Source organism: Bombus pascuorum, chromosome 5 (assembly GCF_905332965.1).
Source record: "Bombus pascuorum chromosome 5, iyBomPasc1.1, whole genome shotgun sequence".
In the NCBI taxonomy this organism is placed as follows: domain Eukaryota; kingdom Metazoa; phylum Arthropoda; class Insecta; order Hymenoptera; family Apidae; genus Bombus; species Bombus pascuorum.
This window is the reverse complement of record NC_083492.1, coordinates 7636660-7661748: the sequence shown is the minus strand read 5'-3', so window position 1 is coordinate 7661748 and position 25089 is coordinate 7636660. Positions and strand designations below refer to the sequence as shown.

The window sequence follows — 25089 nt, the reverse complement described above, 5'->3', positions numbered from 1 at the left end:
TTCTTTTTTTTTTTTTCTTGAGGCAGTGATAGAACTAAACGTAGAAGATTGTACATGTTTTCTCCTGGAAGGATTTATAAATAAATTAATGAAAAGAATAGAAGAGAATATTTTTAGAATATGTTAACTCGTATGGTTTGGCAGCTAGTTCTACGATTAAAGTGTAGTGGAATAACCGGTAATGTCACTCTTTACTCTTAGGTGAGATTATACGCGACCTCGTGTCATTCTTATGTTGTAAAAGGCAATATGTTCTGTACTCTATTCTTTAAGAGTAAATTCCTTAATAATAGATCAATTTTTGTTTATTCTACAAATTTTAAACGAACGGGTACACGATCTGGGTATAAGTCTTAAATATATATATAATATATATGTATATATATATATATATATAATATTTGGATTCTTTTTCCTCTTAAGTAAATTCGTTACTAAAGTAGAGCCTAGTATAAGTATACTCTTTTTTCTCTTTTACTCTTCATAAAATGTATTTCTCTCAAAACTCTAAGTCGTGTATTTGGATTAGAATAGTTTAAAGGAGACGACACGCGGTATCGAATTCCCCCGTAAAAGTTTTTTTGTTTCTAATACTCGCTACTTATATTGAGCTATATGGTCTGCGTAAATTAATATCACTCGGATATCTGATTACATAAAAACAACACAGCCTATACAAAATGAAACTACGTCAAATTATTTATATGGAATGATAAAACGATGAACACACATCCATAAAAATAATAATACATAGTGCTTCTATTTAAGCTATAAAATTCTGAATAATTAATCTTCTGATGATTGAAGAACAAAATATTAAAAATCTAAAATCCTTTATCTTCTTTTGTTTTTGTTTTTTTTTATATACATGTCATTATGCTCTTTCTACAGAAAACAAATGAATAAAATAATTGTATAACGCGATGTATAATACCATATATAGATATCACAATTAGAAATATTTTAAGCAGACCATGGTATGTACATTCAGTTCTCATATATTATTACATACATGGAAGTGCATCTTCTTTCATATCGAATCCATTTCACAATTCCGAAATTCGTTGCGAATTTTCGAAAAAGTTGTCATTACTCTTTTCTTTAAACGTATAGGAAGAATGGTTTGTAATCACGATTATTGTAAAACATTTTGTAAGAATTTTAGAAAAAAGAAAAAAGATAAATTTTGCAAAGAATTCACGTATAGCGTGATACAGATCCCAGGTATTAGATATTCCACTTCTAATTTGTATGTATGTCCTCTAAAGGCTAGATACATAATACATTAACTATTAACTTTCGAATAGCACTTATCATTACATCTTTTGCTTTTTTCTTTTTCCTTTTTTTTTTTTTTTTTTTTTTTTATCTAATCGCCGCATTTCGCAATTTTACTTTCAGTCCTTATAGTGATGCTTAATTTATATTCTCTTACTCGATATATTCATGTACCATAATCTATTATCATAGTTACTTTGAATTAAAAACTATGTTTGATTTATTCCTCTGAATCGTAATTCGTGCATCTAAGATTAAATTTTTCGCTTTAAAATATTCAATTGATTAAATCGTTCGTGTATGAATCATCTAATTATAAATAACCGGATAGGCGAATATCTCCTTCTCTTTTATTCAAATAATACGTATTAGTTGTTCAGTTGTAACAGCAATTATATTTTAATAACAACATTTTAACATTATCGAGTGCTTTATAATCGTAAATTATATCAGTATCTTCCAACACTTTGTGTCACAGCTATGTTTAACTTTATTTTGTAAGTGCATCTATAAACTGTAGTACTAAATATTGTATAACAGCGATTTTTATGAATGATCCTCCTTTTTTTTTATCATTTTTAGAATATTTTCAGAAATATCCTCTAATTCCTTCTATTTTTCTATACTTTATTTAGTTCGATTGGTTTTCATCTGGTTAATAAGAATATAGTTTACTAACTTGCATATATTGTTGCAAACTAGTTAATTAATTTTTAAAGGAACGTAAATTGTAAATGAATAGATATATAAATATGCAATGAGAGATACAATTTCTAAGATATTGTGTACGATCATAAGTGAATTCTATTTATCGAAATTGTAAATTAAAATGGAAAATTAATTAATTAATATAAAGAAACGAAGAAAACACTGTTATATAATATTGTACCATAAATTTCAACTAATTTTTTTTCGTTTCCTTCTTTTTTCTCACAATCTCTTGTGCGCTGGAACTTGACCTACAATTGTTCCCTTATAAATATAGTACTTTTGTAGTATATTTTCTATTTAGCAAATGAAAAATAATAGATATCAATATCATCAATGTCGACAATTTTTGTTTAACAAATTCAATAAGCTTTCGAGTTAAATAACTATTTTTACTTTTTACAACTCTCTTTTTTTAATTTCCAATGTAACTTATTTAAAATATATAATTAAATATCTCAGCAAAAGTCATAAAAATATGTTTAAAAATCTCAGGAGAAATATAGATACTGAACACGTTAAAATTAACTTTTTGGCATCGTCGATAGATGTAACTATGATTATGTAATCAATTTCGATCTTCTCATTTTTATTTAAATTTAACTTTGTTTCCCCTACATTAAAATATAAAAAAGTTATCCTCTTCTGCGTTTGAAATACTTTGTCTATCTTTTTTTCTTTTCTATTTCTGCTAAAAATGTTATATCAGCTAATCGAAATTAAAATATCTTTTTCTTTTTGGCAGTTACAATATCCTTTGAGCAATATGTGTGATATTTTTTAAATTATAGATTTATTCCTGTATATTATATTAATTGCATTTACTATCTCTCTGGTTTATAAAACATCGTGTCAATGAATAGAGTTACAGTGTCATAACGTAACTTAGCCGTACACTTTTGGTATACAATTTTACATTATACCTTCAGAAGTATTCTAGTTTTTATAAAGCAGTTTCTGTAACGATGCGTATTACCATTCACTTCTCACTATCATACACTCATTATGCATGAATGAGAACACTGATACTGCTATCACTCTAACTGTCCGTACAACAAAGTGATAAGCTACGTTATTCAAACTTGAAATAGTTTTCCAAAGAAACAGAAAGCATCGCTTTTGCGTCCCATCCCTATTGCACTGTTTAATCGTGATAACACGTTACATATGTAGTATCTAAAAAAATAGGAACATGTAAACGAACAAATATTTATAACAATTACAATTAAGCAACAGCTGCAAGTTTAAAATATATAATGAATTAAACGTAACAAAAAAAAATAGATAAATGCTATTTTAAAAAGAAAGATACTTCGACATTTGGTTTACGATGCCTGGGGATAGTGTTAAGTTAGTGGACGGTAAAGCACAGAGAAATATTGCTAAACGGTTGTTTCCCGGTCTACATGGATATATTCCACGAAACCGGGTTGCTGTTGTCAGGATGCTGCTCCCAGTAGCGTCTCCTCTGTCGGCGCTCGCCTCGGTCTATTGCTTTTTTTTGTACCCTTATAGTGAAGTCTTTTCGTACGCGCTTTTGACCTGGAATAAAAATAAAAAATTAATAATTATATATACCTTCTCCTTTCTCTCTCTCTCTCACACACACTCTCATGCTTTATCTGCTAATGCTAAATACCTGCTAATCAGTACCACAAAGAGGCACGCAAAGGCAGCGATAATTCCAGCGACAGCGGCTAATACTAGCCACATTTCCGAAGGTAATAATCCAAGTAATTTCGCCCCGTTACCACAATTCGCCTCATCGTGCCCAGACGGACAATGAGCTCTCCCATCACACCAAAGACTCGCGGCAATGCAAGCGCTTAATTCGGGACACTTATGGGGACAGTCTCCGTTAGTCAATGTCTCATTCTCTATTCCTCTTTCGGGTAAACGTAGCTGTCTACGTAATGCAGCTCTGCTCTTCGAAATTTCTAACCACGAGGCTGCAGCCTGACCAGATTCTCTTGCAACAAAGTCCAGCAAAAGCGCAGGAGGTCGTGGTGGACCTGGCCATTTACCCTCGCCGGTACCTCCTAGCCACTCTTCGGAGAAGACGTGAACGGTGAATTCTCTTGCACCTGGTTCAGCGGGACACACTACTTTTAGAAGTTTCGGCGGCCAACCGGAGTAAAGGAGGATTCTGTTGGTGGTTGGACATTTGCTTTGTTCGTTCATTTCTGATATCGGCGATGGTTCTAGGGGAAGGAACCAGCCCCAAGTTAAAACGAAAAGGGATCTGTTTTCGCGTGCCTCCACTAACCATGGAAGTCCTTCACAATAAATATCTGGTCTCGATAATGGTGGAGCCACGAATCGTAATTCACCACCTACAAAAAGGAGAAATTGTTAATATACTTGAAGAATCTGTGACTGTAATGACAAACCAGTACAAAATTGTATAAGCTTTTAAAATTATAACTTTTTATTTTATAAAACAAATTGTGTAATTAAAATTGTGTTTACTAAATGTCTTCATAATGAATTTACAATAATAAAAATAGAATTCAAATTAACTCAAATTAACGATAAAATAAAATCTTTAAATTACTTATAGAGATAAATATAATATACAATTTTGTACATGTTTTCTGTACATTGACAAATCGAATAGTGAAATAACAACCTTCTCCGCGTACTCTTTGCTTTCTGGGACACTCGGGTGCACGTACGAGTTCGAAGCTAGCATAAAAAAAGAGAGTTTCAAAGTCTTCGTGCGGAGCTTGTTGTTCGATTAAAAATGTAATCTCCAAAGCTCTGCTCGAAGAGATGTGTGTCAATGGAAGATGCGACGTGTTATCACATAAACAAGCTCTCGGAAGCTTTACATCCCGCCAGGGCGCTTCGTATAAAACTAAACGAGCTTCTCTGGAACCCACTTCTTGAACACAACGTGGTCGACCAGTATGAGGATCTGGCTCGCTCGTGCAAATGGTAGACTCGCCTAGACTGACGTTGTGCAACGTCAATCGCACCCTCTCGTCCGCACCAGCCTCTATACGATATCTACAGTCTAATTTTGGGGATCCACCTCTTCCAAAAAGACGAACATCACGAGGTGATGTTACCTCGCCGCTTCGAACTTTGCGCCATACTCTACTGCAAACTCCGTCTCCCCAGGGTTCGCCAACTTGAGTGGTCGAAATAAATTCGTACTGTGCCTGTGCGAATAAATAGGATAATACACAAAATGATAGAATACGTCCTAATAATTTCTCGATAAATATAACACCGAATTGGGGTCAATAACGATGATATTATTAGCTTACATTAAAGTTAACCGTATGAAGTGCAGTACCCAACAACGTTTCCATACGTAACGTTAAGGATGGTGCGACTGTGATGTAACTTTCATCCTCTGTACACGGCCTCGTGCTTCTAGTGACATTCCTCAGAGCCGCGTGTGCACACAGCTTGGGTGTGTCGTCACAAAGCGTAGCCATTGGAAGTCCAGTGGACGGCGTACCATCCCAAAATATCAGCTTTATCGCGCAAGGTACATCCGACTGAGAACTGGCGTTGTTCTCGACGCTACCCGTTAAGTCCCGTTGCGAGTACGAGGAAAAGTAGATCCACACTCTGTCTCCAGCGGATCCTTTGATATTCCAAGTACAGCTAGAATTTGGTGGCAGTGCGTGAAGCGGCGCTCTCAGTATGCCGCTCCTTTTGTTAGTACCATTTACAAAAAAATGGCAACCTTGAGGGCCCTTCGCGTAGTCGAGGCCATCAGAGTCGACGTAAACTACTTGAATCTCGAGTTCGAGCCTCAAAGCAGAGGCACCAAGGGGGATGGCTATCGGGGAACTTCGGAATTCCACTTGCATAGTTGGACCTCTGGCAGTGATCCTGGGTAAAGGTCCTCCGCAATAAATCAATAAAATCGAATCTTCCGGTCTGACCCCATCTCGAAATATAAGATGATCTTTCTCCGGGCGGCAATCTTGCCATACACTTAAAGTACTATTGGCTGTGGTAATTCCGACTGGACCAGTCGGCGTAGATTTCACCGAAATCATAGCATGTTTACAGGTAGGCACCTCCTTCTGTCTTATGGTTATCAAGCAGCTGGCATTTCTCGGATATTCCCCGGGATAGTTGGGACTCTGTAGTCTACATTGCTTCAAATGACATTCATAAAAGTTTCTAGAACAGTAAGTACCCGGCACGGGGGAGCCCCTTTCAATCGGAAGCTCAGGCTTTCCTAATCTAGCCACGGCTTCGTTGCGCGCCACAAATCTGTACCTTAAACGAAATTCGAAAGGTACGCTGGAAGGTGCGTGAAACAATCGTATGGACGCCGTGACTGTACTCGTCTCGCTGTAGTAAGAAGCTTTCCCTTCTCCGACTCCACACCACGAGCCACCCGTAAAGTGTCTACCTAATTCTGCTAATTGTAACGATCCTTCGGGACAGCTGGTAACAAAGCTATCAGTGTTTGGGTCTACTCTGCCCACGCTGAACGCATCCCACAAAAGTTGTACAAGTTCACCGTACCCCTGGCCAGCAGCGGTGAACGTTAAATGACAAAGAAATGGCAGACGTTCCTCGCTAGGTCTCGGAAGATCCAATTTGTATGTACGTCCTTCACGTCCATGATACGTACGATTACAGGGTGTACACATCGCTGGCTCGTCACTATTATCTCCGCAATCATCTCGTCCATTACAGTACGCGTCAATCGGTACACAATGCCCATCCCGACAAGTTAACTCGGCCAGACCGCAATCGCCAGCTGCCACACGGTCTGTCCAACCGAATAAAAGTATGAACAGAACTAGAACAGTTACACGAAATCGTTTGTAACCACCTCCAGCATCAGCTATCTCCTGTGAACAAGCGTTCATAAAGTTTTTCGTTGTAGGTAGAGTAAGATTATTTAGAAAATTCGTAATGAATGTTAAAAAAGATTTAACAACTATAATTAATAATTAGACTTCCTCCTTTTTTTTGCTTTTTGGGTATTTTTTTTTTTTTTTTTTTTTTTTTTTTTTTTTTTACTGTTGTTCAAGAATTATTAATATGAGAAATAGTGATGTAGTGATGAAATAATTTTTTGTTAATATCTTAATAGCATAGTTCAATAAATTACATAGGTATTCGTTTTACGGAAGTACTTGACAAATTTTATAATACGTTCAACCTACTTTTCGACATATTAACAATCAATTCTATCACTATAGAGCACTGTCACGTAAAAGGGGGGAAAGAACCATTTACCGAAGTAGGTGAACAAGTTAAATCAAATACTTGGACCGCACTGTACAAAGGCCAAAAGTGTACCAGCGAACAATGCATTTCAATCCAGGAGATGGCACTTAATTACCTCTCTTATCTTTTATATATTTACACAAATACTTTGTACAAATAAAGATACTTCAAACGTGAAATTTTTTCATCTTGATAGACTTCTCTTTATGATTGCTGTTTGTGATTTTAAACAGTCTTGTCAAACACTTGTTATGGATAACTCTATATACGTGAAGAAAATGGATAGCATACACATACATACACATTCTCCGTTGCTTGCATTAAACGGCGAATTTTATCACGAATGACTTCGTTGAAACGAATCGGAACGAAATATCTCTCGAGATAAAATCTAGTTTTTGATGTGCTTTTCGCTTTCATACTTATCTGTATGCATTCTTGCGTGAAATCGTTTTTTATTTATCATGATATAATTCAAGATACATTACCGGTCTTTTTAACACCAAACACATGTAGATCTATATTAACATATTTATGGCTGGAAATTTTTAAATTCAATAATTTTTGTAGTTAATTTCAAATATCATGAATTAATAATAATAGTTAAACTGCAGATGTTTATGCATTTTAAAATAATTTTAAAATTTAAAGATATATAGAATACACTTAATATGCATAAAATATAAAAGATATCCAAAATAAAGAGGTTATTGCGGTATTTAATGGGTGGAACAAATCTCTATTTCCTGAGTTACATTCATAAAAATATGAAATTGCATAAACATCCGCGTCTAATTGATTACCATAAAAAATTCCCCTTTCCTCGGAATCAACTAAGGTGAAAAAACCGAATAATACACCAGTGGCCATTAACATGTTTAGCACATCAGTAGTGATAAATAAAACTATCAGAAAAAGTAAAAAGTTAACAATACAAAAATTACGTATATGATGATATATTACGTATATGAGATGTAAGGATATAATAATCTTCATGGAAAAAACAATGACAATGTTTATAGAGATCCAGAATGAGTGTGCTAACTTGTAAAACAATGCACGCAAAGGTTCTTGTTCAAAAAACACTTTTTGATTTATTAACGTGTGAATCCATTTACCATAATCATCTGTCAGTGAAACGAACATCACAACAGCAAGCCTGAATTGATGACACCGAATCAAAGTTCTACGCTCGAGGGATCATATGCCTGGAAAGTGGTTCAAGCACGTTGAAACTGTGACTCTTGACAATAATGACAGCCGACATAATTATAATAACGGATCATATTGTTAATTAACATCACCCCCGAATTAATTTATGCTCACTGAATGTGCTATATAAAATAAAAAATTCAGTCACCAACACGAGAGATTCACTCTTTCGTTTTCTCTTCTTTTTCTTTAGAATGTACTACACACTTAGCAACAATGACAAAGATATCGTAAGTCACAACAGAGAATAAGAGCTCGAAAGAGGGTAACGTATATACGAGGCGGAAAGTCCAGTGACCGAATGCAGCTCTACTCTGTTAAAAGGTTGATGCGCAACTGCACACTGCACAGTAAAGAGAAAAGCCCGGAGGGCAGCTTCGCTGCAGGGCATACCGGGGTAAGGGTGATGGAACGAAACGGGGCTGAGCTCAGGGGCCTGGCACCTCAATGCATCGATCGCCGTTTGGTCCTTTTCTCTCCGTTTCAACGCCCTAAACCACGCTACGTATCGCACTGACGTAGCTAACGATCACAATACCCGGCTGCACTAGGTCTCTGGTAGTCATTAACCACGCTTTTCTTTAAATCACCCAAAATGAAAATGAAATTTCAGTAAATATTAAAATATAAATAGCGTTTAAATATTTGGTTTCGGTATCCGATATATATGATATATATATATATGTACATAAATTATATTACTTTTCGTATACACTACGCTTCTTATTTGAAAAGATATCCTCAGGGATACAAACATGTAAAATAATTGAGGCAGCAGCTCCTCTGGGCTTTCTTATACAACAATTTACCGTTAATAATACTAGTTAATTGATAAATAATAAGATATTGACTTTTTATGATTTTACAATTTTTAAATAAAATAATTTATAATTTATAAATTTCATTTATTTTGTTACCAATTTTGATAATGTTATCTTGTATGGTATGGTATCTTGTGACTCATAAAATTGAACAAGAGGGCCCTAGTCACGGTTCGGAATCAAATCTGGTCAGTTACCAAGGGAGAGTCTTTAGTCTTGTCCATTACTAAAGATTTAGAGATATAATGTGTTATTTAATACTCTCTAAGACATTAAGGCTTTAAAGTCAATACAATGGAATGAAAATATAGTTAGTGTATTTAGTAAATGAGTTACAAATTGAATTTACTTATCGAAACGCGAATTCCTATTATACGAAATTATTAAAATCATACGTAGTAGAGACGTCCTTTGAAGAAAAGGACTGTTTGAGATAAAAAATGATAAATACCAATACTTCGTCTTCTTTGTTTATTGATTCGATATGATACATTAAAATAATCATAATCTTTTGTCCTGTATATTTGCCTTTTTTTAAATAGGGCATCTAAACTTCATACCCCGTAACCTACTTATAGTCGTCTGAAGGTTAAATGGGGGTAATAACGTTGCATTATACCCTCAATACGCTTCGGCACGCAGATTAACTTCGCGCTTCAAAGCTCACGGAGAAAAATGCGAGCTACAACCCTGAGCGCTATTGGCGACGAATTGTAGGTCGAAAGGGATGCACACAGACAGAAGAAGCAATAGTGGAGCAGAGAAATGAGCTTTCGGAATGCTCGCAAAAAGGGGAATAATAATGCATTGAAAACCTATACATGCTTGAAACACTCGACTTTTGTTCTATTTTTTGGGGAGAAATTTATTCGGTACAACATTGTCTTGTCTAGTTGTACAATGCATGCAAGTATAACAAGTACAAGTATATGCATTGTACAATGAACATATTTTTTAAAAGGATAAAAAATTGAAATATTTTTCTTTTCGTTTTTAAATAGAATTTACACTTTAATTTCGAGAAACATACGTCATATAATTCTTTTATTTGTCGAATTAATCATTATTCAAATATCTGTTTTGACCATTATCTATTTTTAGTTGAAGAATTATTGAGACAGTATGTTCAGTCATACATATACTGTATTTATAATGCTGAAATAGGTCGACGAAGTTTTCTATTTTTTCCTCACTAGATATCAGAGTTCTTTTTTCTCGCTAAACTGTAACAAGTATGAACTAAAAAAGTTATATTATAATGTTTCATCAATAATGCTAATTAATAATGTAAAAAATACTTAGGAGTAATGTTTTCAGACCATAAAATATTATTGACGAAACTCACATACACAATCGATGCATATACACATCTAATTATAGAAATCCATTGGATATACAATAATTTTACCTCAATAAAAAGCTAGTTTTCGTTAGTGTTTTCTTATGCAGGATGAAACGATAAACAAATAAAGTAAGAATTTACACAAAGTAATTTAGAGACCTAATTGTTTACCAGAAATAAACTTCCTTTCTTTCAATTTAAACAATTTAAACAATTATAATCTTCTACCATCACATTCGATGTGATTTTATAATATGTAAAACATTATTCATACTTATTACATAATACGCGTTGACGTCTTTATACATTTTCCTTTTAATCTGCTTATTAAAAACAATATGTACGTAGTGTTTTCTTTTTTACAAATAATTTAATCAGTGCGTATTCATTCATTATTATGAAAAATATGTTGAGTTCATAAAAACGGAATGCAAGTTCGTTATAAATCGATAATAAATTATATTCCAAAGCTTAGAAAGCATATCGCGTACGAATATCCTCAAGCTTTTTTGACACTTCGGAAGCTGTTCGTTCGAGATCGCCAGATATACTTTTCTGTTTTGTCGGTTCGATAGAATTGAATTGTTCGCAAAGATCTCCGTCTATAACATTCTTTACAGGATAATAATACGATCTAAATGATAAATGATCTCTTCCACAAAGTGGTGGATGCTCCGAGCGCATATGCATTTCCAAATGTTGGAAAAAATCATGGTCCTCGTGACTCGTGAAGGGGACGAGGACGCCAACTGTTCCACTTAATGTCGTATACACCAAACTTTCAGAACCACCAGGAATAAGAGTTGCCTTTTGCAAAGACATAACAGTTTCACCAACATGAAAGCACGCAACTGTGTCTGCCTTCTGACTGGCTCCATTTAATAAACCCCTATCCCATAAGGCTTTGTTTCCAGTTGGATCTTCGTCTACATCGTCGTTAATTCCACTTGCTAAACGTATCTGTTAAAAAATATGAAAAATTTACATACTTATCCGAACAATTTTATTAGTACCTAATTAATTACTGAAATATACAGTGTTACTTACAACAGCAATGTTTCCAAATTTGTCGGCAGTGGCAACGGTATCATAATCTAGAACGCACGTTGTCGTTATCCATCTCGGGTGCGTATCATCGGCGAAGACTATAAGCTGATTTTCTTGGCGTTTATATCTAACAGCATATACGGATTCCTGAACATCACTTACATAAATTCTTTGCCCAATTGCATTGATAGAGACAACAGCATTAGGAATATGTTTGTTTTCACATTTTCTCAACAATTTCTTCTTGCCCATATCATACAAACGCAACATTCTACCGACACCAACTAATACCCTTCCTTGGTATGGACATATGGCCAAAGGTACTTCATCCAAAGTGGTTTTATGCACCAATTCGAGATTGGTACATTCACTATTCACTCTACAAAAGAAGATTTACTTTTGTACTCGTTCTTTTTTTTAACTACATACTCCATGTGGAATTTAAATTTCAGTACTGCAGGAATTTCATCAAATTACATTACAGTAATTGTGTATATTTTTCATCACGAAAATTGTTTAATACATTTTTTATTTTATTAAACATATTAGAGCAAGTACCTTACCTGTATGTATATAAAAAGCCACCGCTGCTAACTCTTGGATTCAATTGGAACTCTTTCGCGATACCAACTATGAGAAACAGCTGATCTCCCTGATTAGAAAATTTTACAAGGCTCAAACTATAACATAAATTCATAAAAAAAAAGGTAGTAATTTTCCTTATTCCCAAATGTTTGTTTAAGATATTGATATTTTCTATATTCTTACCATAAAGCAGCTAAATTTTGTTCAAGTCGATGTACTTCAAACGTTTGACCTGTTGTGGGAGCTATTATCCTTATTAACGACGCCCATAAACCAGGTCCAGCTCTTGGTGCACCAAATACAGCTTCGTTGGGTTCCTCGGATAAAAACGCTTCAGCCAATTCTCTCGCTACCACAGCCTCTTCTGCTCCTGCAGCTTCTTGCATTTCTTCTGCCATTTGTAATCTTCTCTGCTGTTTCGTTTCTTCAGTATACGCATTGTGTTCTGTTTCAATAATTATCAGATGTGCAGAGTCCGTGTGAATTGCGAATTTTCTCGGGGTATATTCCAAAGGAAAGCTAATTTGGTTGAACACTGCCCCTAACTTTTCGAGAGCAAGGATTCTAAGCGTATTTGTCGAAATGGCCACAATTCCTTCCGGACACTGTTCAGAACTGAAGCCTGATGCAAATTCTAAACTTTCGTATGACAGTGGCGTTAAATGAAAACGATTTTGATAATAGTAACTCAACCATGATCTGCTACTCATTGCAAGTACAGCTTGATTTCCCTGCATTTTTATTCTAAACAATTTAACAGGTCGAGAACCCAAATATCGAGTTCGTGTATCTGCGAGATCACCCGAAATGGGATCTAATACTGTTCTTAGCAAAACGCCATTTTGTAAACCTGTGAGTATATATTTAACTAATTATAGTAAAGTAAAAATAAACAATTTTGCAGCTATAATATTGCTGTTGTTTACCTATATTTAAATAGAGACTGGATTGTTGAGGTGATAAATCTTCAGAATTATTTGCATCTTTAGCACCCATTTCAACGATACACAAACTTTCCGCGGCCGCCGGTAGAGCTTGCATACTTCTGGGTGCTAAACAATCAGAAGGGTCCAGGGAAATAATCCTTACTGTATTATCCTGAAGACCGACAGCTAAGAACCATGACCTTTGTTCACCAACTGCTACGTTACCGAGGGCCATACACATTACTTCCGATGGCATCTTTTTTCGTTCTGTATATTCATTCAATTGTCCCGTCTAGGAAGTACAAAATGACAAAAATTTATAAAATTATAAATGGAATTTGGATAAAGAAGGATTCGTCATACACTGGATTTCAAAGTTGTCCACTTTTCATCTAGTTTAAATAATTAATATTTCACTAAATAAGATGAAGAAAGTGACATATTTTACGCATCTTTTACATCTCTGACGATAATTAGTACCGTAGAGAGAACAAATGATGCGATTAAAAGATAATAATACAATTTTAGTAGATATAAACGAGAAGCTAGTACACATACGGGGTCCATTTCGAAGTATACCAATTCTCCTCCTGTGAGTGCAATTACAACCTGACGTTGATTTACTGCACATTTCACTATAGTTTTTTTACCAGGTGCTTTCCATTCGTTCACACGTTTGTCTGCTCGAATATGACGTATCCCATCAGGATATACCTAAGCAAAATATGACAAAGTTATCGTAAAATACGAAAAATGGTAATTAGAGAAACAAATGTTTTATTAATGGTAATTATGTCGAGTTCCATTTACCAGACATGTTTAGAACAATTATCTAAGCACTCAACGATGCGAAAACTCTGTATAATATAGCACTATTTATTGCGACCGACTCGTGGTCGACCAGGAGTCGGAGATACCGTAGTGCATAAAAACAAATTGCATAATTAAACAACGTACTTGTACTAGGGCATCTTCTCCCAAAGCAGAGCAACTCAATGTTGGCGTAGTACCAAGAAATCCAGAATCAGTCACTTCTTCTACAGTTTCTCCAATACTAAGTACAAGAGTAGCATTGACGAAGGACACTATGATGTAAGCATCATACTCCTCTGTAATCAAAATTACAAAGCTCACTCTGAGTATCTCAGAAAAGTAAAAGTGTAAGAACGAAATTCGATAAAATAATAGAAATCGTTTCTTCGTAGACGGTCGAACACGCTGTTTTTTTTTTTTCATCCTACACGCAAAGAGTAGACGGTTTTTTTGGATGCAAATTCAATTTCTTTAAACTCCGGCAATTTCCACAGTCCTTACCTTTCTGTCACTTTCTGTGTTCTGTAGTTCAACCAATAGCATGCCAGTAGCCTGAAAGAGAGAACTGGTGTTTGATAAGAGTGTATCAAGCCACCAGATTTATTAGTATCATTTACAAAATCAACTTTTTTGTTCTCTTTTGCATTTTGTTTTTGTATTGAAAAATTGTAGAGTTAAACTAGAATAAGTAATAAAACAATCTCTCTTTGGGAAGTAAATGGTTTAATGGGATTTATACAAATAATTATTACTTTTCTATTTTTTTTTTAGTCAATCGAAAGAAATTTTTTTACATATAATAAAAATAATTATGAAGGAAGTCTTATTCTAAATATCTCCACAATTTTTTAACATCATTTATTTTTTTAATTATTACGAATATCTCTTAATTATAAAAAATATTCAGAAAATTAATATTCTTATATATTTAAAGATATTCGTTTCTCACTTAAGTAATATTCCAACTTATTGTAATTGAATTTAAATAAAAACTATTACAAGAAATTCCTGTATACTATAGTAGATGATCTAACTAATTAATGGGTAAATAATATAATCACAACTGATAAAAAGGTGTGTATCATCGATGCAGAAAAACGAAACTGGTAAAATTTATTCTGCACTGTCGCTTAAGTGTATAGTGGAGAAGGAAAATAAAAAAAGAGAGGACATGCAAGCAACTACTGTCAAAGATATTTTTAAACTAACCATCGACTCTTCTTTTAACAGTCCACACAGCATTTGGATTACCAGGCAGTTCACTGACAGCCATTTCGGATACTTCCAAACCGTGCCGTAATACCCGTAACGTTGATCGTGGTCCTCTACCACAAGTTATATATAATTCAGGAGTATCCTCGTTTGCTAAATCAGCTACCTATGTAAAATAACAAAAATCATCTTATAAATGAGAATTTATCGAAAAGATATACAGTAAATTCCAGATAAGCAATAACCAAGTATCCTGGAATTACTGTACTTACATCTTTTCACATTTGTAATTCTTAGGTTCAACTTCAATTTGCAAAGACAAATTAAAGGCGACTAAAAATATTTTACTGTTGCACCTCTCTACAGAAAAAGAACACATCAAGTATAACTTTTCTACTTTAAAGGTGCACTAAATTTTAGTATCAAGTATAATTTCAAGTATATTAATAGTACTGATAAAAAATTACCTGGCATGCCATTATCGGCGATAAGCTATCCATTTCATCGACCAGTACTAAATTTCTAAGTGGTCTTGGTGCAAAAAAGAACGTATCACCTTCTTCAAGAGGCATGGCAGAGCTAAACTCTGGTTCATCGTCATCATCTCCTAAATGTGCAATTTGGTAAAGGTAACTAAAAAAAAATTATTGTTTAAAATGTAATTCAATTCACAAATATAATTCTTTAAATATATGTAATAGACTTACTGGTTACCAAATTCTGAGGCTACAAATAAGAAACCAGTTTTCAAAACGCACATGCTTGCTGCAACAGGTACAGTGTCAAAGTATTTTAATTTAATTTCAGTCACCATATCTTCGTCTGTCTCAAGTGTAATTTTAAAAATATCTCCTTGCTCGGTTTGAGCCAAAAAAAAGAACATGCTCTTTGTCTTGTGAGTAGCAGAACATACAAATATCATGCCTCTTTCGGGATCATCTAAATCATTACGTCTTCTCGGAATCGGACAACGAATATCGTGTTGATCTCCTAAATTTTTGTATGTTAAATAATTCTCAGAGCAAATAAGAACACCACTCGGCCCATCATTCCCTCCAGGAACAGACACAAGAAAATTTGCGTGTTCTTCTAAAGGTTCACTATATTTGCGTACAACATGATTTAAACCCAAATCAAGTTCATACAAAGTCAATGTCTGTTGCGTCTTTACTGCTGCATCTCCCGTAGGGTCATTATCAGCTTCCTAAGTAACATAACAAAATTGTCAATATTATGGAGTATTATATATTTTTTGCATATGTTGGAGTATTACCTCATAATCAATTTCTAGACAGGCAAACATAGGATTTTCAAAACCCACATCTACTCCCACAGTATGGTAAACTAATGTGTTACTCTTATGTGCCTCCAACGGTGAAGAAATTGTAAGACGAGCTTCTGGATCTCTATTTAAAATATAAACAAGCTTTTGTTTCTCAATTGCACCTAAAATAAATATTTTCTTTTGAATTATGGACTAATTATATCACTAAGAACATTTTTATGACTCGAATGTACCATCATTAAGTGTGATTATAATCAAAGTTAATCAGTTGAAACACGGATATAACTAAATAATCAGTTGGTACAAGAAGATATATAATTATATCTGTACAATTTATAGAATTATTTAACAATATATGCATTACCTATCATTACAGCTCTTCCTTTGGGATCTATAGCTAAATATTGCCCAGGTACAATGCGTCTACATCCACTTTTCCCAAATGTTTCCTGATGTACTTTCTCGAAAACATTTTTGGCAGGAATATATTCTAAAATTACAATCCGCCCAGAATCTGATCCAACAACAATATAGTCTTTTGTACCACCAGTTAATCTGAAGGCCATTAAAGATCTTATGATTCCAAAGACTTCTACAGTCAAAAGAGTATGAACTTTTCCAGTGTTTGGATCAGGTCTTAATAGTTCCAATGACTTTCCCCGTGAAACCAGAATTTCTTGCATTTTACTACCAGAAAAATTACCATGAACTGCATGGGTGATACCCGTGGCTCGTTGAAGAGTCAAATTGTATAGATACATCTTTGTGACCTTTTCTTATTGTTCAATCAACCACTAGGTAGGAAATTGTGATACTTTTCATTGAAATAAAAAACCTACATCCATCCTGTAATGAATATTATAGATAAAATTAAATTATTGCAAATTAATATTTTTTTATAAAGGAACGAAAAGCATAATCTAAGGCATTTAAAAATGGAAAACTATTATAACATAAAAATACTACAATAATTTCACGTAAGATAGTAAAAAGGAGTAAAAAATGAAAGCGTCCGCTCACGTTAACTTATAACGCGAACTTCGATCTTACTGGACAACAAGCATTTAGATATTTATCGAATAAATATAAATTTATTAATTAGATCAACAAAAATGTTAAAAAATATTAATAAAAGTTATCTGCTGCACGTGTAGAGTTAAAATTTAAGAATGGAAATAAAAAAGCTTCGTAGCATGTAAGTAAATGAACTTTTAAACGTTAAATTAAATATAGAATAAAAAAATATAGTAATTCTTAAATATAGAATAACATTATGAATATTATTTTACCTTGCAGCTGAAAATATTTTTCAACTTTAAATACGATGCTGGTAGATAATTCTGTTCTTCATAAATCAACAACCATACAAAGTGACCAACTTTATTCCATTTCAGATTTACTTTGACTACACTCTATAACATAGGTAGAATGGAAACTAACATAATTCATAAAGAGTTACAACGCCACCTATAGTTTTCCAGTAGAATTAGAATTATTCCACAATATTGTTATATTATATATTTCAAGAACCATATTTATAATAATATCTTACAAACAATAAATGTGATTAATAAATATATCATTGAGAATATAATCTTGTAAATCTAGCTTCAATACATTTAAGAACAAAAAATCCAATGTTTTCTTGTGAACTGCTCCTAAGACTTGAAAGTAAAATCAGGGAGAAAATTTCTTTTCTAGTAAACCATAAAAGATAAAAAACTAAACTTAACTAAACTAAAAAAGTTGTCTAATTGCATATTTTTTTCCAATTTAATTTTAAATTATTAACATATGTATATATATAACAAAAAATTAATAAAACAAAATGGTAAACTGTTTTTCATAATTTTAAATCACGCACATAGAAATGTTTTAAATACGCTTAAAACTTATAGTTAGCGCCACTGCAATTAGCGCGGTTCACATATATTCTTTCAGTTAATATTTAGACATAAACTACTTTTATGATATATAACTTATGATATTGGTTATAACCAAAATTATGTGTATGCGAGTATCATATAGATAATTTTTTTATTTAATATAGTAAAAGAAATGAACGAGTTTAAAAATGAATAACATTAGAGTAATAACCTTTAAGTTGTTAAGAAGATATGCCACTAAACCTAAACCTGAAATTGCTGGAGTACGAGGAAAAATACGTCTAATGAAAATCGATAATAATAGAGAATTTAAAGATAATCTTGAAGAATTTGATCAAAATGATGTGGGACTATACGAAACCGATTTTGCTGACGTTATTGAATCTTATGCAGATCATGAAAGGTATATAAAAATAAATATCAAGTCATATATATCAGTTATATTTTCAATATATTATAATTTTTAGACAAACTGAAAAGGATCGTGAACTACTGAAACATCGTATCATTAAAAGAAAATATTTTAAGGAGGTAGAACCAAATTTTCTTACATACGTTGAAAAAGATCAAATACAGAAGCTGCATGACGAAAATCCTGATGAGTGGACACCTGAAAGACTCAGTGAAAGTTTTCCAGCTTTACCTGAAACCATAAAAAGGATCTTGAAATCAAAATGGGAACCAAAATCAGTAGAAAGGATTCTTGCATACGACAATAAAGTTATTAAAAATTGGAAACAATTTAAAACTGGGCAATTACCAGTGAATTCTAACTTAAAAGAGCATTTAATGAAATTTAAAGACAGAAAAATTTGTTTAACAGACAGGAAAATTTTGGTAGAAAAATATATACCAGCAAAGATAGAATTTCCAAAACCCAGTAGTTCATTTTTTCGTAGTATTGTAGCAGATTCTATTGAGGAGAAACCAATCGCAGAAGATAAAGTGTTAATTTCTTCACAAAATCCTTCAAACAATGATGAAAAGATAACCAATGCAATGAAAGAGAAAGATACTAGATTAGTCAAGAAAACAAGCAATAATCTTATACATAGAGAAATGCATAATGAAAAAGCAATCATGAAAAATGAACTGGTAATTTCCTCACATAACAATACAAATAGAAATAGAAAAAAATCTATAGTAAATGAGGAAGATTTAAGATTAGTCACAAAAACAAGCAATGGTTCTGAAAGTAGCAAAATCCACGGTGCAAAAATACATGATATAAAACAGGAAACATTACTTTTTGAAGAATTCTTGAAACACAAATTACATAATTCAGATGAGACATCATATGAAGAAAGGGCAACATTGTTGAATACTTATAAAAAGTATATAGAATCTAAGAATTCAGAAGATGTAAGTCGTAACATATTAAATAATACTACAAAAGGTACTAATATTGAAGAAAAATGTGTTAGCACTCCAAAGAGTGTATCTGGTGAAAATATGCTGGATGTTAGAACAAATGCTACTGAATCCAAAGTAGCAACCAAAGTAGAAATCAAAAGTGCCAGCTTGGATACGTATGTAAAAGAACGAATCTCATATATGGATATGGATTTCGAATATACAAAACGTATAAAAATTCCTCAAAGTGTTTACAAAAAAGACAAGACATATAGGATAAAGGATTGTTATTATGATTATGATGGAGAATTCTTATATAGAATACCAGGATTAAGGGGAGATTGATAAATATATTAATCATATAATAATTTGCTATATTTATAGTTTTATTATTGTAGATACCATTTATTGTAATATGTATGATACCATTTATTGTAATGAATACAAATTTTTAAGATTACATAAATGTGTGAAAGTAATTGAATAAAAATATGTATATTTTTTATTTATAAGAAAACTTTTACTAATTATATATTTGATAATATGGTACTTTCGAGTAAAATTATTACATTGGCATATACAGTGCTGGACAAAAGTATTGGCACAGCAAGATTGTTATGATACAAATGCTTATAACTATTAAACAAATTGATTTAAACAAAAAACTTTTTGACGTATTTATTTATTATCTATCCTAGTTTATTACATAACAAGAGCAACAATATAAATAAAATAATACGCAAAATAATAACAAAAATATATTTTTTGAACATTTTATGGGTGGACAAAAGTATTGGCACAGTAGAATATTTACGCTTATAACTAATTACATAATAAACTTCTAATATTTTGTTGGCAGTCCTTTTCTTTTAAGGACTTCCTTTAATCTTCTGGGCATCGAGTGGACTAATTTTTTAGTGAATTCAGGTACAATATTGCTCCATTCCTGCAGAAGAACTTTCTTCAGTTCAGACTTGCTTGTGATATTATGTTTCCTAATTCTTTAATATTAAATTTATATAAGATGAATAAATCTTACAACGAAATTGCACAAATCATAAACAGAAGTCGTTTTACTGTGCGTTCAGTCATAAAACGCTTTAAAAGTGAAGAAAATCTAGAGAATCAAATTAGGAGTGGTCGCCCTTCTAAGGTAACAATTCGAGAAAAAAGGAAAATCGTAAATATTGTAAAGAAGGATCCAAAAACTAATTCGACTGAAATTGCTTCGATGTTAAAAGCTGAGTGTGAAAAAGAAGTAAGTACCAAAACTGTACGTAGGGTATTGAAGGATGCCGGTTATTCTGCCCGTGCAGCACGAAGAAAGCCCTACATCAGTAAAATAAACCAAAAGAAAAGAGTGGAATTCGCGAAAGAGTTTGTTACGAAAGATACTGATTTTTGGGAAAAGATCATGTTTTCAGATGAAAGTAAGTTTAATATTTTTAAATCTGACGGCAGAATATTAGTATGGCGAAAACCCAACACAGAGATGGACGAACTGAATCTGCAAGCCACCATGAAACATGGGGGTGGTGGTTTAATGGTGTGGGGATGTATGGCATCATCGGGTGTAGGAGAACTTATATTCATTGATGAGATAATGGATAAATATGTATATTTAAATATACTCAAGCAAAATCTTTTGAAAAGTACTCAAAAATTAAACCTCCCCAGGGATTTCTATTTTCAGCAGGATCGAGATCCTAAACATATGGCGTATATTGTTCGTCAGTGGATAATATATAATACTGCCCACACATTAAACACACCACCTCAAAGTCCCGATATGAATCCCATTGAGCACGTGTGGAACGAATTGGAAAAAAGAATTAGGAAACATAATATCACAAGCAAGTCTGAACTGAAGAAAGTTCTTCTGCAGGAATGGAGCAATATTGTACCTGAATTCACTAAAAAATTAGTCCACTCGATGCCCAGAAGATTAAAGGAAGTCCTTAAAAGAAAAGGACTGCCAACAAAATATTAGAAGTTTATTATGTAATTAGTTATAAGCGTAAATATTCTACTGTGCCAATAGTTTTGTCCACCCATAAAATGTTCAAAAAATATATTTTTGTTATTATTTTGCGTATTATTTTATTTATATTGTTGCTCTTGTTATGTAATAAACTAGGATAGATAATAAATAAATACGTCAAAAAGTTTTTTGTTTAAATCAATTTGTTTAATAGTTATAAGCATTTGTATCATAACAATCTTGCTGTGCCAATACTTTTGTCCAGCACTGTATATGATTATTATATGTTTATAATTTGTCCTAATTTTTGTCGATAGATGTCCTTCCCACTATCCGCAATATATTTTATGAAGATTTTCAATGTTGCAGATAAATCGTTCGTAAAATGGTAAATAATCCTAATTGCTAACTGAATCATAATCTTCTAATCACGTGAAAACACGAAATAAGCGTGCTTGTCCTTTTTTCCTATATTAATCCAAGGTCATAAATGTTTAATTCGCAAGCCGGTCACATTTTTCTCTCACAACTAGGTTATGTTCTTTTGAATAACTTTCATAATTTCGGTCCCGTTGCATCATAAAGTTTAATTTTTCGAAATTGAGATATTATATTATGCCTCTACAGAATTTCTTAACGAAATAACAATGAAATAAATAATTACACGCGAGAGAAATAAACTTGCATAACGTGGTAACAATTATCTATTCTATATAATAAAAATTTATCAATCCTTAATTTATATTCCTATATATCTCCCTCAGAAAAAAATAATAAATAATATTATATTTTGATATAAAAATAATTATATTAAAAAGAATCATTTTAAATTGTACCATGTAAATTATTATCTATGTGAAGGGAGATTCATTTTCTATAAACTTGAAATGCATGTATATCTTTTTCGTATAATTTCAGAATTTTTCTGCATGTAAAGCTAGCCTTATTGGTATCACAAGATCTGCCCGATCTAAAAAAAAACTTCCCAGAGATGGTTCAACAATATGTATTTACAATGTTGTATTACGGTCTCAATTACCACAAATCACAAATATACAAGGATTATCAGTGAGTTTTCCTTTAGAATATCTTCAAAAAGGTACAGAGGTCTGATTAATTATCATGTGTTTTTTTTAGGTCAGATTCTATTCGAATCCAGCGAGGAGACCCAGTTTCTTTTCTCAGTTTCTTGAAAATATCAAACATGAAATGCAAAAGAATAAAGAGATGAAAGAGTCTTTGAAAAAGTTCAGGGAAGAAGCAGAAAAACTAGAACAGTCAGAAGCATTGCGTTCTGCCAGACAAAAATTTCAAGCAGTTGAATCTGAAGCTACCAAAGGATCTGAAGCTCTTAAAGAAAAGTTAGAATCCTTAAAAGGAAAGGTACAATTGGAAAATATTTGTTAATATTTGTTAGTCGAGAATATGTGTTATGGAAGTTAATTGAATAATGTCACATAGGTACAAGAAGTTCTTGAAGAAGCAAGTAAAACGGAATTAGGGAAGAAAGCTGGTCAACTGAGTGAAGAAATAACAAAGTCTGCAAAAGGAGCAGCAGAGACAATATCTGAAAAAAGCCAGGCTTTAGGTAAAACAAGTGCATTTCAAACAATATCACAAACTGCAGAAGCTGTACGCGAGGAATTAGATCATCAAGGAATGCATGGTAAGGCAATTTTCGCAAATAAATACGAAGCTTTATAATAATATGTTTTTTTTAAATCAAAATTGCAGGAAAAGTGTATGTTGCTCCCAAGGTATTGAGGAAAAGAAAAGATGTGGTAGAATCAGTAGATAGCAAAGTTGTCCAACCAAATGAACAGGCTATGGATGTTGAATTGCATAAAGATTCTAAATTTTATCAATCATGGCAAAACTTTAAGGTACATAATTAAGATAATCGAACTATATTACATATTTGCAGCACTGCAGATGTTTGTAATAATTATATTTTTCCAAGGATAAAAATCCATATGTGAATAAAATATTAGAATGGAAGATCAAATATGAAGAATCCGATAATCCTGTTATTCGTGCCTCTAGGCTACTGACGGAAAAGGTTACGGATATAGTTGGTGGATTGTTTCAAAAGACAGACTTGTCTGCAACACTAACAGAAATTTGTAGACTAGATCCTAGCTTTGATAGAATACAATTTTTAAAATATTGTGAAACAGACATTATCCCAAATATTTTGGAAGCTATGGTAAGGGGGGATCTTGAAATTTTAAAAGACTGGTGTCACGAAGCTCCGTACAAACTAATAGCACAACCACTGTTACAAGTAGAAAAACTGGGATATAAATTAGACAATAAAATTTTAGGTATTTTTTACATTTCACATGAAACGTTTAGTTTTATGCGGCTATTCCAGATAAAGCTAAATATTTCAATTTCAGATATCAACAACATAGATTTAATAATGGGTAAAGTAATGGAACAAGGACCAGTTTTAATAATCAGTTTCCAATGCCAACAAATCATGTGTGTGAGAGATGGCAAGAAAAATGTTATTGAAGGAGATCCTGAGAAAGTAATGCGTGTCAATTATATATGGGTATTATGTCGTGACCCTACCGAACTTAATCCAAAAGCTGCATGGCGTTTACTTGATCTTAGTGCTACTAGTACTGAACAATTTGTATAATGTATAGTTTAGGTATGAATTTAGTTAAAGCTTTAAGAAAAAATTAATGTGTATACTACTGTGACTGAAGAATAAGTGAGAACTGACACGTTTTTTTATGGTTTTCAATGCAACTGGTATTGAAAGAGAAGATTCTTATCGAGATTCACGATCTGTATATTAATTCATAGATGATGAATGTTAATTTCTGTGACTTAAATTAGATGTTTAATTCTTTATACGCCAGAACAATTAATTAATTACAAATATAAATTATTGTTCTATCATGTTTTATAATCCATATGTTACATCATCTGGGCTAAAATGCATGAAGTATACACAAATTTTACTAACTTGTTTCTGTACATATTTAAATATTGATACTAAAATGTTAAAAAATAGAGCCTGACAAGATATATTATATTGAATGCCAAATATTTGTTTCACATGAATTATATCATAAAAATGAGGGAATGTGTAAACATTTTACAATTAAACAGAGATTGTACATATTTTTCATGTCTATAATAATGCACTACAGTGCATAGTTTATTAATACAATCACCCATTATTTTTTAAATCTGTAATATACAAAATGAAAACACGTTTTCAAATTTCAGTAAGATTATAAACAATAATGTATTGTATAAATGAATTCAATATGTAAAAATTAAAGAAAAACAGATGTTTTAAGAAACAGGAATGTAGACTGTAACTTAATTTTCTTCCTTCTTCTTTCTTCTTCCATATAACTTTATAAACAATTGAAAGGTATTCAAAAAATTTTGTAATGTTCAATTAAA

The 25089-nt window shown here is 32.5% G+C and overlaps 4 protein-coding genes across 5 annotated transcripts; 2 read left to right on the top strand and 2 right to left on the bottom strand.

The window, feature by feature from the left end:
* Positions 1–959: 959 nt before the first annotated feature.
* LOC132907159 (uncharacterized) lies at positions 960–8604 on the bottom strand. 2 transcript variants are annotated; one of them, XM_060959955.1, is made up of 6 exons: positions 8316–8604; positions 7207–7735; positions 5259–6815; positions 4616–5150; positions 3626–4319; positions 960–3528 (listed from the first exon to the last, which is right to left on the bottom strand). In XM_060959955.1, the coding sequence occupies exons 2-6, from the start codon at positions 7282–7284 to the stop codon at positions 3426–3428; spliced, it is 2967 nt and encodes a 988-aa protein (XP_060815938.1). In that variant the 5' UTR covers positions 7285–7735; positions 8316–8604; the 3' UTR covers positions 960–3425. The 2 variants fall into 2 exon arrangements, with proteins under 2 accessions (XP_060815938.1, XP_060815939.1); XM_060959956.1 differs by lacking the exon at positions 7207–7735.
* A 926-nt stretch (positions 8605–9530) lies between these two features.
* LOC132907153 (splicing factor 3B subunit 3) lies at positions 9531–17866 on the bottom strand. Its single transcript, XM_060959946.1, has 13 exons — positions 17730–17866; positions 16805–17286; positions 16429–16601; positions 15863–16359; positions 15623–15788; positions 15153–15321; positions 14088–14239; positions 13689–13844; positions 13131–13422; positions 12388–13054; positions 12183–12299; positions 11620–11998; positions 9531–11532 (listed from the first exon to the last, which is right to left on the bottom strand). The coding sequence occupies exons 2-13, from the start codon at positions 17199–17201 to the stop codon at positions 11044–11046; spliced, it is 3654 nt and encodes a 1217-aa protein (XP_060815929.1). The 5' UTR covers positions 17202–17286; positions 17730–17866; the 3' UTR covers positions 9531–11043.
* A 493-nt stretch (positions 17867–18359) lies between these two features.
* LOC132907471 (uncharacterized) lies at positions 18360–20228 on the top strand. The gene is made up of 2 exons (XM_060960600.1): positions 18360–18729; positions 18794–20228. The coding sequence occupies exons 1-2, from the start codon at positions 18515–18517 to the stop codon at positions 20022–20024; spliced, it is 1446 nt and encodes a 481-aa protein (XP_060816583.1). The 5' UTR covers positions 18360–18514; the 3' UTR covers positions 20025–20228.
* Positions 20229–22025: 1797 nt separating this feature from the next.
* On the top strand, positions 22026–24989 carry LOC132907312 (mitochondrial import inner membrane translocase subunit TIM44). Its single transcript, XM_060960263.1, has 7 exons — positions 22026–22048; positions 22579–22728; positions 22798–23043; positions 23122–23326; positions 23395–23543; positions 23621–23984; positions 24060–24989. The coding sequence occupies exons 1-7, from the start codon at positions 22046–22048 to the stop codon at positions 24305–24307; spliced, it is 1365 nt and encodes a 454-aa protein (XP_060816246.1). The 5' UTR covers positions 22026–22045; the 3' UTR covers positions 24308–24989.
* Positions 24990–25089: the final 100 nt, after the last annotated feature.